Raw genomic sequence first — 16,256 nt, 5'->3', positions numbered from 1 at the left:
AAGCCAACTTTTTCAGTGGATAAAAAATGACTTTCATTTCACTGTTCGATAAACAATTACAGTAGAGGGTCGACTATCCAAACGTCATTCAGCCGAATGTCCGCGTAACCCAGTGGTTCTCAACGAGGACGGTACTGCCTACCAGTGGGTAGTGATGAGGTGTGAGGGAGCATTGATGGCCACTCACCGCCCTCTGGGCAATACTCGCAAAGCCACCCACAAGGTATTTATCAGCAAGACTCGCTGAAAAATTTGTGTTATTTATTTATAAATTGCAACTGTGTCTGTTTTCCTTCCTCCCGAAAAAAAAAAAAATGTGTGAGCGGGAACCGTTTTTATGAAAATGGGTCGAGGAGGTATGGCTTAACTGAACTGTTACTTATTCGTTTGTGTCGTCCTCATCCAGCTATGGTCCTGTAAACTACCTCTCATCCCTTCTCACCTGCACACACACATCAATTTCAGGTTTCCAAAAACAGCAGTAGTGACAGTAACTGTTTGCACTCTGATACGATCACTTGTGTCAACTTTGCTGCCTCAAGTAAAATTGCAATATAAAATGCCTAATCTTAAATGTGTTCTCCTTTCGGTGAGAGATAAATAGGAAATTAATAAACTGCTAGAGGAAGGTGAAACTACAAGCTAGTTATCTAACATATAGAACGTTGGTAAGTCAACAATTAAGGACATAAAAAATAAAAGACGAGCATCACAAATTTTATATCTAAGCTTGACTCTACCCTGATGGGTGTAGAAGTCATAGAACTGTGAAGCACCCCACGAACACAGATCCAGTTGATACTCTTTGCAAGAGGTTTACACAAAAAAGGTAACAAGAAGAACCTGCCTCTGGATTCATTCTTTGTGAAAAGGCAAATCAATTTAGTGGAAATTGTGGAGGGCCATCGAATGTTATAGCAAGAACGGAGTGGTAAAACGCTTTAAGCGAATATACAGCATTTGTGTCCTACAAATACATGGAGAAGAGGTGTCTACTGATCCTTCAGGAACTGATACTTCCAAAATGAAACTAGGGACATATTGAGGTAGAAAGGTTGTGCTCTCGAAAACATTACAGTGCTGATGAAACTAGCCTCTTGCTTCATGTCGTGAATTAGCAGCACCTAGTCCTAAAACAAGCAAGAATCGTATTGCTATTTCACGCAATCTGTGAACAACGTTTTGATCGCGCAAATGAGAACGAGATGTTCCTTAAGAGAATCGTAACTGGTGATGAGATGTGGGTCTACGTATATGATGTTAAGACCAAGGTTCAATCTTCACAGTGGGTCAGGAAAGGCTCTCCAAGGCCAAAAAAAGCTCATCAGGTCAAATGTCAAAGCTATGCTGACAGTTTTCTTTGACTTTCAAGGATTAGTTTATCATGAATTCGTGCCGCAGGTGGAAACTGTTAAACGATGGTACTATTTGGACGTGTTGCGACGCCTGCGGGAAATAGTAAGAACGAAATGGCTTGAAATGTGGCGAGACGATTCTTGGCTCTTGCATCATGATAACGCACTCACACATCATCCTTGTGGGTGCGTGACTATTGTACAGAAAACGAAATCACTGTGCTGTCTCAACCTCCATACTCTCCAGACCTGGCTCTTGCAGAAGTTCTTTTTTTACTTCCAGAATTGAAAACCCAATTGAAAGGCCGAAGATTTGCAATGATAAACGACATAAAAGAAAATTCGCACATGGGACTTCGTGCAATCCAGCAAATTGATGGCATACCAAGACAGCTTCCAGAAGTATACACATAAAAAAAAGTTTTGCATCACCCCAGTTCCTAGGCCTCCTGAAGATAGACGTTTCCAGCGGATATTGTATCACAGACACAGTCCTTTTGACTGTTCAGAAATGACTATACCCGCCCAAAGGTGTAAACAACCATGCATGAGCAGCGTCTATTAGATGGAGGAGGTCAGACATCCGATCAGTTCCAGTCATTCCATCAGGAAGGATGTACATGGCTCGTGTTGTCTGTAGTTCTACCATGCGTAGACGATCATTATCGCGGTTCGATCGTATCCGCATTATTACTTTGCGCCAGGAAGGACTCTCAACAAGGGAAGTGTCCAGGGGTCTTGGATTGAACGAAAGCGATGTTGTTCGGACATGGAGGAGATACAGAGAGACAGGAACTGTCGATGACGTGCCTCGCTCAGGCCGATCAAGAGCTACAACTGCAGTGAATCACCGCTACCTACGGAGGAACCCTGACAGTAACGCCACCATGTTGAATAATGCTTTTCGTGCAGCCACAGGACGTCGTGTTACGACCAAAACTGTGCGCAATAGGCTGCATGATGCGCTGCTTCACTCCCGACGTCCATGGCGAAGTCCATCTTTGTAACCACGACACCATGCAGTGTGGAACAGATTGGTCCAACAACATGCCGAATGGACCGTTCAGGATTGGCATCACGTTCTCTTCACTGATGAGTGTCGCATATGCCTTCAACCAGACAATCGTCAGAGACGTGTTTGAAGGCAACCTGCTCAGGCTGAATGCCTTAGACACACTGGAAATTTGTGGTAAGGTCTTATGGGACCAAACTGCTGAGGTCAGCGGTCTCTAATCTTACGCACTACTTAATCTAACTTAAACTAACTTACACTAAAGACAACACACACACACCCATGCCAGAGGGAGGACTCGAACCTCTGATGGAGGGAGCCGCACGGACCATGACAAGATGCCTCAGACCGCATGGCTAGACACACTGTCCAATGAGTACAGCAAGGTGGAGGTTCCCTGCTGGTTTGGGGTGACATTATGTGGGGCCGATGTACGCCGCTGGTGGTCAAGGAAGGCGGCATAATGGTTGTGCGATATGTGAATGTCATCTATCCGATTGATAGTGCAACTATATTGGCAGCATATTGACGAGTCATTCGTCTTCATGGACGACAATTTGGGCCCCCATCTTGTGAATGATTTCCTTCAGGATAACGACATCACAGGACGAGAGTGGCCAGCATGTTCTCGAGACATGAACCCTATCGAACATGCATGGAATAGACTGAAAAAGGGCTGTTTATGGTCGACATGAGCTACCAACCACTCTGAGGAATCAACGCCGAATTGCAATTGAGGAGTGGGACGATCTGTACCAACAGTGCCTTGATGAACTTGTGGAGAGGATGCCACGAAGAATACAGGCATGCATCAATACAAGAGGACATGCTAATGGGTATTAATGTACAGCAATCTGGACCAGCACTTCTGAAGGTCTCCCTGTATGGTGGTACAACATGCAATGTGTGGTTTTCATGAGCAATAAAAAGGGCTGAAATTATGTTTATGTTGATCTCTTTTCCAATTTTCTGTACAGAATCCAGAACTCTAGGAACTGAGGTGATACAAAACTTTTTTTTAATGTGTGTAGAAATGGCATTGGGAGCGATGCATTAATTGTGGAAGAGCGTATTTCGAAGGAGACCCTGCACAAAAAGTAAAAGGTAAGCGAAGAAAAATTTGTGGACAGAGTTCTGGAATTTGTTTCAATAGACTTCGTATTTGTATTTTTTTTACTGAAAAAAGAAAAGCAGTAGTTGGCGGGTACACTTTTGTCGATTTTGGAACTACTTCTGGAACTACAACAACAGCCTAACATTACAGTTCAAACATCACTTTATGTATACAATTACGACTCTCCTCTTGAAGTACAATGTTCAGTATTCACAAAATTATATTGCCGTCTGAGACCTGAAAAACTCTTTGGTCTCACTTGATGATACTGACTGCTTCAGTTGAGGTCACGAACTGGCGCAGAGCACTTCCAAAGCTCGGCTCTTTAGTAAACTCTGTGCAAGAGCACTGCAGTCGTGAGAGAAAGGCGCTGTCTTCTCCAGACTCTCCCATTCGTCGTCGCGGACTGCAGCGATACATTGCTATTTGTCTGTGGTATTGATGTGGGTTGCCTGCTTTCGTGTGGCTTTACGATCTTTCGACAATACCACATGCACAATATTTGCAAACGAATGATGTATCCGACAATTTTTAAAGATTTTGGGGTTAATAAATAAATAAGAGATCAAGCACTGTATACACTATGACTTATATGTGGGAAATAGCCCCCGAGTGTGATGTGGAAGCTGTTAAACTAAAAGCTAGTCACCGTATTCGAAATACCTGCATCAACGAATACAATAAAAAATCTTGGAAGGGTGGCGTGTCTGCAGATGATATGTACATGCCAGCTGTTGGATAGTTTGTCACAGCAGACAGCGTTTTCGCCTTCGTGTTATTTCTTCCTTAAATGTGTCCGGGGCCCAGAATTTGTCGTCGTGCGAAATCTAGTTTCGGATCTAACATTTGGGTTTTGTCTTTCTTGTATCTGACTCCTCTCACAGCTCAAATACCATAACCTGTACAATAACATACAAACCAAGGGTTCGTTTAAAGGCCAATTCACACTGGCCGTCACGTCCCGTCCTGTCAAAACACTCGGCAATGCTATATATGACGGTAGTTTTTTTCCCGGAGGAACAGTTACCGTGGATGACCATGCAGCTTCGCTAGAAATGAAATGATAATTAAATGGACACCCTAGCTGCAAGCAGGCGTTGATATACTTCATTGGAGACATGTTGAAAATGTGTGCCACGACCGGGATCTCCTGCTTACATGGCAGACGCTCTATCCATCTGAACCACTGCGGGCACAGAGGATAGTGCGTCTGCAGGGACTTATTCCTTGCACGCTCCCCGTGAGACCCACATTCCCAACATGTCCACACCACTACATTCGTAGTGCGCCTAATAGATGTTTGCCCATCATACTCATTACTCGTGGCAGATTAATCTACCAAGTCCCGTATTATTAGGCGCACTACGAATGTAGTGGTGTGGAGATGTTGGGAATGTGAATCTCACGGGGAGCGTGCAAGGGATAAGTCCCTGCAGACGCACTATCCTCTGTGCTCGCGGTGGCTCAGATGGATAGAGCGTCTGCCATGTAAGCAGGACATCTCGGGTTCGAGTCCCGGTGGGGGCACGCATTTTCAACATGTCCCCAATGAAGTATATCAACGCCTGTTTGCAGTTAGGGTGTCCATTTAATTATCATTTCAACTCGGCAATGCGTTTCAAATGGCAGCATCCATCCACTCCCTGTGATGATTTGGTGAGTACAATTTATATAGGTTCAAGAATTTAGATATTATGTAGGCCAGTAATTATTCAATTTGTTGTTATATGATTTCTGAAAAAAAGTTTAGATTCGGGGGGGAAAAATCTGAGTCTTACGGGAAATTCTATGCATATTCTAGGGAAATTTGAGATATGGTGTCTGGCAATACTGTGTGGGCGAAGGCGTAAACAAATATGTAGTAGCGGGGACAGGTATTGTTTATGCGGAGTACGTAGGTATGACATGGGTTGTAATTCATGGAGAGAGTAGAAGATATATCTGTTATTTCGTTAACTTTGCATTGTGATCGAAGAAAGACGTCAGTACGCTTTTGTAATAGTGCTGTGGTAGTGTGTAGAATTCCTGCTGCTGATGGTGTTTAGGTTTGAATTGTGATTGTGTTGCGCAAATGAGATGAATGTGACAGGATACAAACGTTATTGTAGAACATTACGCTGACGTGAGAATGGGGAAGAAGAAGAAAAGGGCGAAATGGGTTCAGAAAAGAGTCCGTCCATTGTTGCTACCTTTGGTGCCGTGTCAAGCTACGTCAGCTGCTGTGACTAGCACATCTGGAGGAGCAGGTACTTGATGAATAGACCTTATTAGAGCCACGGTGTAAACGAATCTTTTAATGAAAACTTTTGTAGTGAGTTCATGTATATTAAGTACATTTTATACAAGTTTTAGCTATTTCTGTAGTTTCAAATATTCGGCTTTTTCTGTAGCGTAGCCAGATGTCTAGATTAGATTGAAAGGCGATAATTTTGATGTGAGTTGGCGAGCTCGATGAATAAGTATGCGAAATAAATGTTGTGGAAACAGATTGCTCTGTATTGTTTTTTAATGCCAACGTTCTCTTCCATGTTTAACATACTTCAAAAGCGTATGTAAAGCGCTTCTCGTTATAAAAGCTAAAATTGCGGGGCAAACTCGGAAAGCCTATTTACAAAATGTTGAAGCTCCGGACGAGAATTTTGGTACATATTGTGTACACATAAACTACGGAAAATGTAAGGGGGTACAGTACATAACTTTCAGCAAGTTGTGTGCCTTATTAAGTTTGTGTTTACTTACTCTCTAAGTTCGAGGGGAAACTTCAAGAGAACTGAAAGGAACTTTCACACCATCGGAAGCGTAAACTGTTACAGGAATCGATTCAGTGTTACAGATTTCCACGTGACACTTAAATCACAACTTTTCCAACAGAACTATGACCGTTTTTTTTTGGTCATGATTTCTTTGCGTTTCATTAGCGGGTCTCGACATTTGTAAGTCTTCTGTTGGCTGTTTATCAAAAATGTATATAATTTTTAACGTAATCTACGATAATTGGGTGAGGAGCATATCTAAAATAAGAGTACCTGGCGTGAAATCACAATGCATTAGGCCTGTAGTATCGCAATTTATTCATTCAGGAATCAATTTTACAATGATATAGGAATACTGTAGTCGGTTTAGTACAGAAAAGTGAGCTATCTCTGTCTTCCACACGCTGCTATCCAGGTATAACAGGAGCCCTTTGTTAGCTATTTCTCTTATACCTGTATCTCTTGATCTCTGTGTAGAATTAACAGTAACAGATTGCAGTCATTAAGCCCAGCACCTGGCATGATGGTACAGTGTGCTACTGCGTACACAGGATCACCTCTGCAGTAATTTTGACAGCAGCTATTGTATTTCTGATAATTTAAAGCTGGTGACTGTGCCCTATCTTTGAGGCCTTTGTGGCACTATTTATCAAACAAGATAACGCAGGACTACATGTTACCTATGCTGTCCTGAGCTACCTTGATGCAGGGGATGTTAGATCATTTGCCTGATGACCAATTTTCCCTGATCTCTCACACACTGAAAGCATCTGGCATCTGGTCATGAGTTGCCAAGATACTGGCTCACCAGTGCTCGTCAGACCCTATGGCTGATACATTTGGCACAGATCTGTAGCTGTGTGGAAGAACATACCCTATTTGTCATCCAAGCTCAGTTTGATTCAAATCCCAGCCTGTAGCTGTGTGGAAGAACATACCCTATTCGTCCTCCAAGCTCAGTTTGATTCAAAGCCCAGCCGGATTAGAGCCGTTGTTGCTGCTAAAGCTGGTAGTAATGTGTATTACATTCCACACTCTATGTACTCCCAAATCACAAACATAGTCACAAATTCTTCCTGAAATGCTGCATACGCATGATATGTAAGATTTCATTGTTTGCCGTCGGGGTAGATGTTGCAATTTTAATGGTCTGCTGTGTAAATGTAAAATTAGGAGACAGAATGGTTCGCCAATACTTACCTATAAGACATGAAATTCCAGTACTGCTGAATGATGCGTGCAAAAGTAGAAAGAACTATCCTAGTGTCTGTAACTGTTGGTTTCTTCTTTAGGGACAAAAGAGGGGTTGGGTTGTTAAAGGCGAGAAAGGAAGTGTAGGCCCTTTGCACCTCAGCCTGAGAGTGACCTATTGGGTGTGAGGACAAGGCAAAAAGTAACGTCTTTTGTTCACAGTGACTATGTACGAACAATAAAGTGTGTGTTGCAACTCATACAAAAAATTCGTTTCATCGATCGAAAAAGTTCATGGAATTCAGCTGTAACCAAACTATGTCTCTAGGCGTAGATGAAGAAGGCATTTTTTGAAATTCCACATCTAAGGGGTGAAATTGGGTTGAAAGGCTTTTGAAAATATGACAGCAATAAGGCAATTTTGAAGGTAGACCTACAAAAGTTGGGGTTTGATTTTGTGGTCAGAAATAAAGAAATATGTATTTCAGCATTCTTGGGAATTTAACACCTACAGGTGTGAATATTTCTTTTTGAAAATAAATCATTATTAAAGAAGTGCTAAAGTTTTTTTAAAGATATGTCGACAAAGATTGATATTTGATTTCTCAGTTACAAATAAGAAAATATACATGTTTAAATGTAGTGGAAATTTAACACCTAATGAGGTGAAGTAGAGGATAAATGTTTCATGAAAATATTTAATAATGAAAGCATTTTTAAAGCTAAATCTACGAAACTTGGAATTTGGTATTTCGATTAGAAATAAAGAAATACATGTTTCACTGTTTTTAGAAATTCAACACCTATGGGAGTAAAATAGGGGATGAAAGTTTTAATGGAAATATTTCATTATGGAAGCATGTTTGAAACTAAATTTATGAAAATTTGTATGTGGTTTCTCTGTTAGACATAAGAAATGAGTCGTCCTGTTCTTGGAAATTAATCTCCTAAGGTGGCAAAATAGAATGAATAGTTTATGATTGTGTTTCATTGTGAAAGCATTTTGAAGCTAAATATATGAAAATTTTCACCAGTTTTGGAAATTAAACCCCTGAGAAGGTGATATAGCCGGTGTTAAGTTTTATGAAATTATTCCATTAGGAAAGCATTTTTCATAGCTAAATCTACAAAAAATTGTATTTGGCATCTCAGTTAGAAATAAAAAAATATGTGTTTCTATGTTTGTGGGGAAATTCAGTCCCTATGAGGATGAAATAAAGGATGAAAATTTTTAAGAAAATGTAAGAAAATGTCTCATTAGGCCTATATTAAGAAAATTTAAAGCTAAATCTATGAACAGTGTTAGTTCACCTCTTGGTTGAATGTAAATAAATATTTGTTAGGGGATGGAAGTTTCTATGGAAATTTCACCGAAAGAATGCAAATGGCGTGATTAACAAAAACCTTGGACTCTAGCTACCAGATTTGCTTTTTGGTCAGAGGTACATTCAGGAAAGACCATACTTGTATAGCCTTAATTAGTGTGGAAGTTCAGAAGGTGCTGCAATTCGTGAACAACAAAAAATTTAAGTAAAGACCATACAGTCTGTGAGAGCAAAGCAGTGAGTACTAAGCTAATGATGATATAAATAAGTTAAGCCATATATGAGAATAATGTTTTCTGTCAGCGTATTTACTATTTCCTTTTATATGACTTTCCATTAATTTCAGGTGCAGAGAGCAATGTTTCCTGTATATGTGTATGTGAATTTAGATTTGAGTTTGTCATCTTGCACTTATCAGCTTCTGCATCTGAAATAGATTTATGTACAACTGTGACAGTGCAGATGAGTCATTCTTCTTTGCACACCTCAATACATGAATGAATATCATCTTCTCTGTCTGCACATATGTGTCACTGGATTGTTAGACTGTGTGCATTTACTCCTTGTATGCCACACTGTTCCAATCTGGGATGACGGTGCAAGAAACATACACAAGAGCTGTGCAGGTCTTTGTCTCATGCAGATACTGTGATTGTTGTACCACACCGAAGTTGTGCAGTTTCCCTCTCTACACTTGTTACAAGCAAAGATAGATAACAAAACGGCCAGACAATGTCATATTGTTTTTACTATTTGAAATTGTTATATTGCTATTATGAACTGGCTAGGTAGTCGTAGAGTTAAACTTCACCTCACTGGAGTGTCGTATAAGGTCCGATGAAAAGGTTCTGTTTGAAGGCTTTGCTGCAGCGTTTATGCAATGTAGCATAACTCTGATGTGGGTATATAAGCACCGACATGTAATCAAGGTATTACTGTGGCATTTGTCTTTCTGGCATGTGTGCTGTAAATGCAGAAACGTGGACTGCGGTAACATTTTACCAAATGCGCCCAACAGGACCAGTGTGCTGTTATTCTCAGCTGCCAAAGGACGAACACAGTTAGACACCTGTCAGAGCATGAAAGATGTGTGCGTGGGCTCAGCATGTCTGTCAAAGATAGCTGTATTGGAATGGTGCGAGAAGGTGTGTTGCTGCGTATAGCAAATGTTGGAACACATAAGTTACACCAACTCGATTAGGAGATACTCTGGGACTCACCCTGTAGACCTGGTCTCTCTCCATGCAATTACCGTGCTTACGGCCCGTTAAAAAAGGCCTTGAAGTGTCAACGGTTCCTGTCTGATAAGGCTGTGCAGCAGGCAGTCAGACTACTTGATGCAGCAGAACATTGCATGGTACCAAATGAGTATCTTCAACCTTGAATGTCAGTAGAATGATTGCCTCAGCACTCGTGGCAATTTTGTCTGATTTGCATATGGATTCTGGACTGTGTGGCCTTTGAAAGGAAACTTTTTGATTGCTCCTTATGACACTGCAAGGGATGTGAAATACTTAAAGTTGTTGAAGTAAAGTACATATATTTTCCATATATTTTTCTCTAACAAGTCTTCTCACATCTATGTTTATTGTCCATAAAATACATGGTTAAATTGCTCAGTGACCATGTACAATACAAATATTCGTAGTGTGAAATGAACCGTGTCTGCTGTCAACCAACTTATAATGGATGCTAAAAGTCTTCTGTACATCAGTTACCGAGCTGTTGATTTCAGTTATGTTTTAATCATTACAACAAAGCACAATGAGGTTCTTGACAGTGTGGACCCCTTTCTCTTTGCGGCAGCTGCCTGTTAGTTAAAATGCTGCGGTGACCTGCGCTGTGAAGTGGCGGTCCTCAGAGAAGTATGATGCCGTGTTGCCACGATCTCGTAAACTCCATTCAAAAAATCAAAATAAAAAAAAATTGACGTCACTCAAATGGGAAATACGTCATTGTTACCATCAATATTTGTAACACCACACAAGCAGAGCTGCCAACGAACATACTTGTCCCCAAGTAGTGCACCTCAGACTGCACAGTGAACTCGAGCCTGAGGCTCCAACCACTTCTTCTCTGCTGACTTCTGATTGCTCAGGTCTGGTCAACTGACTTCTCGAGGCCTCTCACCTCAGCTTTTGAATGCTTTCTGCTCTGCCTGTTCCTCCCTGGCAGTGTCCATAGGTTAGAGAGGGAGAGAGGTGCTTTGATTTCTATTAGCAGCTAATGAGCTATCGCTAACACATCTTGCCTTCATGATCACTTGTGATATTGTGGAGTCCCCTTCCTAATCACCAATCCTCGTCTCTTACCTTACACTGTCTGTCACACTTTGAGAGCGTAGCACTTTGTATTTAGGGCATCTATGGTTGTCATATTCCACGTTGAGTAAGAAGGACTGTTAATAATCTTTATTCAAATCCACAACTGGTTTCAAAAATGATATTTGCATCAACAGGTGTTCATAGTCAATCCAGAGAGGTGGTGTGTTTGTGAAACTGCTTGTGTCTTTGAATAAAGATTTTTAACAGTTGCAGTGGTCCTCATTTGACACACTTTGAAAGTTTGCCCAGTGTCTTAACTATCCTACTAGGGGCACTCAAAGAGTTTTAATTGTTATCTCGAAAAAATCGAGTGAAGTCCATTAAACTTGGTGATAGTGTAGCCCTAAACTTTCTCGCCATTCAGCGTGTCAATGGAAAACGAGCAGATGGAGACTTCGGTCACAGAGGCCTGCATTTTGGCTGTTCGGGAAATGTCGTCATTGGTGTGGAAATGGCTGCCATTTAGTAGTTTCTTCATCTGAGGAAAGAGAAAGAACTCACTAGTTGCCATGTCAGGAGAATACAGGAGAGGTGTGGGAGAGCATACAGAAGCAGCTCGTGTGACCCTGTCCTGAGCAGCTTTCTCATGGAGCAAAAGCACGTCCTCGGGCAGCTTCCAACAAAATCTCGTCTCGACTACCTCCCATAACCTCATAAGGGTATTTTGGGGTCATAGTAATACATCAGTGGTGACGAGGTGGCTCAAGAAGTCACCTGATAATTGGCCTGACACAGTCACAACATTTCTGCTGCTCCCTCGGATTGTCCAGCTTTTTTATGGAGGTGAATAGTTGTGAACCTCACTGGATGGTGAAATTTACTGCATACAAAATGTTGAAATATGATCCAGTAACTGGTTTTCACTTTTTCCCCATGTGATCCAGTGACTGGTTTTCAATGTTTCCTACATTATCTTGATTGTGTTACCCGGGCCTTCGAGCATCAGGTCCTCAGATTCTGTGTGACCACATTGGAAGCATCTATGCCACATGACTACAGTGTCATATGATGTTTCACTGTTGCCTTACACCAGCTCAGCATGGATTGTACAGTATTATTCTCCTTCAGGTGCAGAAAACAAGTTACTGCACACTACTCCACTGCCTGCACAATTTTGTTGTGGCTTCTCTAGTGGTGTGTGTTGGTGCTGTTGCCTTTGGATAGTAGTGTGTATCAGCATTAAAAAAAAATAAATAAATAAATAAAGATTTGATGTTTGGTAAAAAAGTAAGAAGAAATATTTGTTTTGTAAACAACTCATCTTACTTTTCAACATTCTCCTGTGAGGGCTACATACTTGGTCCAGTGATCCTCCAGATTTTTCATCCCATCACAAAAATATCTTCTGTCAAACTCTGCAAAATACTTATTGACTGCAACTATCACTTCTCATTTGGTGGAAATTTCTTCCCAGTAAGCCAAAGTTTCGAGTTAGGGAACAGGAAGAAGTCACTTGGAGCTAAGTCTTGTGAAGAGGGTTGATGAGGAACCAACTGAAAGTCCTATTAGTGCACTTTTGCAATTGTTATCAATGGTGTGTGGGCTGGAGTATTATCCTGGTAAAAGAGCATTTTTTTTTGTGTGCCAACCTCGTTTTCAGCCAACCCAAGTTTCAAATGATCCAATGGTGAAGCATAACAGAGTTCAGTTACAATTCTGCCTTTTTTCTAACTAATCTATGACAGTTATTCATCAGGAATTAAAAAAAAAAAAACAGTGGCCCTCACCTTACCAGCTGACAAAATGGTCTTTGCCTTCTTCTGTTCTCTTCCACCAGCCTTTGCCCATTGTTTTGGCTGCCAATTTGACTCTAGTTTGAAATGATGGATCCAAGTTTCATCAGCGATCACAAATCAGTGGAAAAAGTCTTACGGATTGTGATTAAATGTTGCCATACAATGGTTGAAATGTCGTTCTGAGCGTACTTTTGGTCAACTGTGAGCAACTGTGGCACCCACCTCGCACACAGCTTCTTTGTAGCCATTCTCTGAGTGGTATATTATGCACTTGTTCAGTTGAGATACCTACAGTCTCGGCCCTCTCACAAAGTTTTATACTGCAGACTTGCATTACTGTATCGTGGATTTTGTCAGTGCTTTCCTTTGTGGTGACCTTATTTTGATGCCCATGCTTCATTTAAATTCATTGATCCAAAAGTAAATAGTCTTCAATGATAATGCAGATTCTGCACGAACGTCATCCAGTTCTGTTCCGATTTGTGTGCCCGTCCAGCCCTTCAAATGAAAATGTTCAATAACAACACAAAACTTGGTTTTCCCCATTTTCAAACACAGTCAACACACTGACCAATTCGGATGGCTGTCAACAATGAACTGTTCTCTGTACGTTGTTGATACTTTTATACACTTTTTGGAATAATGAAGCATACCAACCGTGAAATTGTTTAATTCTTTTGAGGAAATTTACTAGTCCTATCAAACCATTCATACCAACTCCTTAAACACAACACATGCCGTACATAACAGTGACCCCTCCCAGTTTTGTGTTGAGGTCCTGCTGGACCAGTTACTGCTGAACTGCCATCTTGTCATCATCTGCAGCATGGCATTATTAGGACTTGATATGAAGGGGCACGGAATTGGCACATCACGCTCCCAGCCAATGTCGGCTTTCCGGACGCCGGAACCACTATTTGTCAATCGAGTATCCCCTCGATTCACCTCATGAGGCTGAATGGACTCAGTTCCACTCCTCCCTCTGAGGAAAAATCCCTGGCAGGAGAGGGTATTGAATCTGGTGTTACCCAGCAAAATAGTATTAGAGCAGAGAATACAAGTTTTTGAGCTGTCTGGAGCATAGCGTACCTGCGTGGTACGCAGTGGTTGTACTAACAAGTATAAAAACACATGGGCATGGGAACACAAATGAAGAGGATTACATTACCACAGACTCTGCGAGATAGAGCACATTTGACATCATTGCAAAGGAGGTAGTGATATTCTGCTAATGGGGCAACGTGGAGTAACTACTTCTAAAGACGACGCAAGAACGCCTTTCGGACTGCGAACCTTATAGAAAAGAACACACTGGAGGTCTGAAACTAAACATTGCTCCAGCAGAGTACACTGACAGGTTTGAAAAGCCCCCCCCCCCCCCCCCCCCCCCCCCCGTATGCGTCTCGAAGTCAGAGTAGGTCATTCCAACTGTACCAGTGACACCAATGGAAGGCCAGCTCCGTTAGCTGCAGAATGACCTTGTGATAGATGATGAGCTGTGGATAGCTGCCGTCCATTTGGAGTCCGCTCTAACAGCCAGCATCTGTCCTGGTGTGATGTGAACTTCAAGTTTGCAAGCTGTCGTTCCTGTCAGTCACAGTGGTGATTGACTTAAGGTGAGGGTCGGGCAAATCTTCCGTAGACATAGAACAGTCACCTCTGACTGCAAGCTGCTCGACTTGCGAGCAGGGAGCCCATTGACGCCACTCCTTGGCAGAGCGTTTGTTGCTTTACCGACTGTACAGTCGGGCCTCTCCTCGAGATGTCCTCCGTGTTGCTGTCGGGACTTCTATCCTCTCGCCATCAGGACAATCGCTGCTATGGGTATGCAGATTTTTGGGGCCGAGCCTAAGCACAGTTATGCTAGATGAGAGTGCTGGGGCTTTGGGAGTTGTCCGGTCAGACTGGGCCACAGGAACATGCCACTGTGCCTCGTACGAGGCAGCAGAACTGACCTTGGGCAACATCGGTTCCATTAACCACAGATTCCACAACAGGTTGTGACGCGCCACTTGACGTGTTCCCACATTGGAACATAGTGCTTCTGCCACTGAGCAGTGGAAGAGCAGACTGATTCACTGTAAAACTCTCATCAGTAAATGGATGTTAATTGAATATCGTCTCGTTGATGCGTCAGGGGTCACACGGATCCTTGCTGCCGCCTTGTCTGTAGAGACAATAGTTACCCCTCTGTCTGTTACACTTTTGAGTACATCTTTCTCGCAGCAGCTGACTGCAGCCTTGCATTGTGTGTGCTGTGGCATGAAACGATGATGTTTGGTGCACCTCTCTGACTGAGCCTAGAGTTTCTCATGCAGTAACATTTTATTTAAGAATGTCACATCTTGGCTTTTCACCAGTGAATACTACACTCATTCTTTCTTAAGCCTGTAAGCTCTCTAATGGGATTGTCATCTGTAGAATATTAAACTTTGATCTTCCTTCTTATCTCCATTTAGTTCCTCTGATTACGTGTAACTTTAAGACATTAGTGTGTGCCTCTGGGAACACCTTTTATATGAATTTCATGTAATTTGCATGAACCAGCTATATTACTAAATGTTAAATTTTTTACTTCTAGAAAGTGCAGCAGCTCCAGAAAAAGTAATACAGGAGGACCTTACTGACGAAGTGAGTGAAGTGGACTTTACGAACGAAGTGACAGAGGTGGAAGATACAAATGATGAGATAGACGTTCTCGGTAAATTTGCTGTCCGCTTACTAGCTGCACATCCTAATATTCTGTCAAATGCAACACCCAACATCTGGCATAAAATTACAGTAAGTACCACACTTGTGTATCGTACTACGTACAGAGGGACTTTCAAAGTCGGCAAATAAAGTAATGAGATTGATAGCGCAAAGTTTCACAATAGCAGCAACTGCCCTTCTACAATTCCAAGGATCTGACCCATGGGCTTATACTGTAATCAAACAAAATATTTCCTTTTCTATAACAATAATAAAATCTCTTAAGACGAAATGGACTACATCTTCTACATTGGAAATTGTAGAAGTCAGTTATGGTCGTGACGTACTTGACCCTTACTGACTTCCAGTAAACGTCAGGTACTTATAATACTTGTAATGGCGCCGACAGTGCCAGGTAGCATTGAACAGTTATTAACCTTTATATATATGCCTCAGCATTGTATGAAAAAAAAAAAAAAAACAATCTAGCAGATTTTGAAATGAGGGAAAACATACACCACCATAATACCAGAGGCAAAACAAAATTAGACATACCTAGGCACAGGCTGACAAGAACAGGGAATTCCAATCTAATCAATAGTCTAAAAATATTGAATAAACTTCCACTTTCTTCTCGGTCGGCTCACATAAGTAGCTTCAGGAGCAAGCTACTAAATTGGTTACTAATCAATCCTTTTTACAATATAACAGAATTTGTGAATATAAAATCAATCGACATTAATTTTTAAGGATTT

General features: G+C 41.6%; 1 protein-coding gene across 2 annotated transcripts in view; it reads left to right on the top strand.

Moving 5' to 3' along the window:
- Positions 1 to 5,331: 5,331 nt before the first annotated feature.
- LOC126106369 (nuclear RNA export factor 1-like) overlaps positions 5,332 to 16,256 on the top strand; it is a 148,967-nt gene continuing 138,042 nt past the window's right edge. For both annotated transcript variants that reach the window (XM_049912634.1, XM_049912633.1), the window contains exons 1-2: positions 5,332 to 5,727; positions 15,392 to 15,591. In XM_049912634.1, coding sequence (XP_049768591.1) covers positions 5,610 to 5,727; positions 15,392 to 15,591 — 318 coding nt within the window. In that variant the 5' untranslated portion in view covers positions 5,332 to 5,609. The remainder of the gene's footprint in view (positions 5,728 to 15,391; positions 15,592 to 16,256) is intronic.

The sequence above is a fragment of the Schistocerca cancellata genome, chromosome 10 (genome assembly GCF_023864275.1).
Source record: "Schistocerca cancellata isolate TAMUIC-IGC-003103 chromosome 10, iqSchCanc2.1, whole genome shotgun sequence".
NCBI classification, from domain to species: Eukaryota; Metazoa; Arthropoda; class Insecta; order Orthoptera; family Acrididae; genus Schistocerca; species Schistocerca cancellata.
The sequence above is the reverse complement of the archived record's forward strand: the minus strand, read 5'-3'. Positions and strand labels throughout refer to the sequence as shown.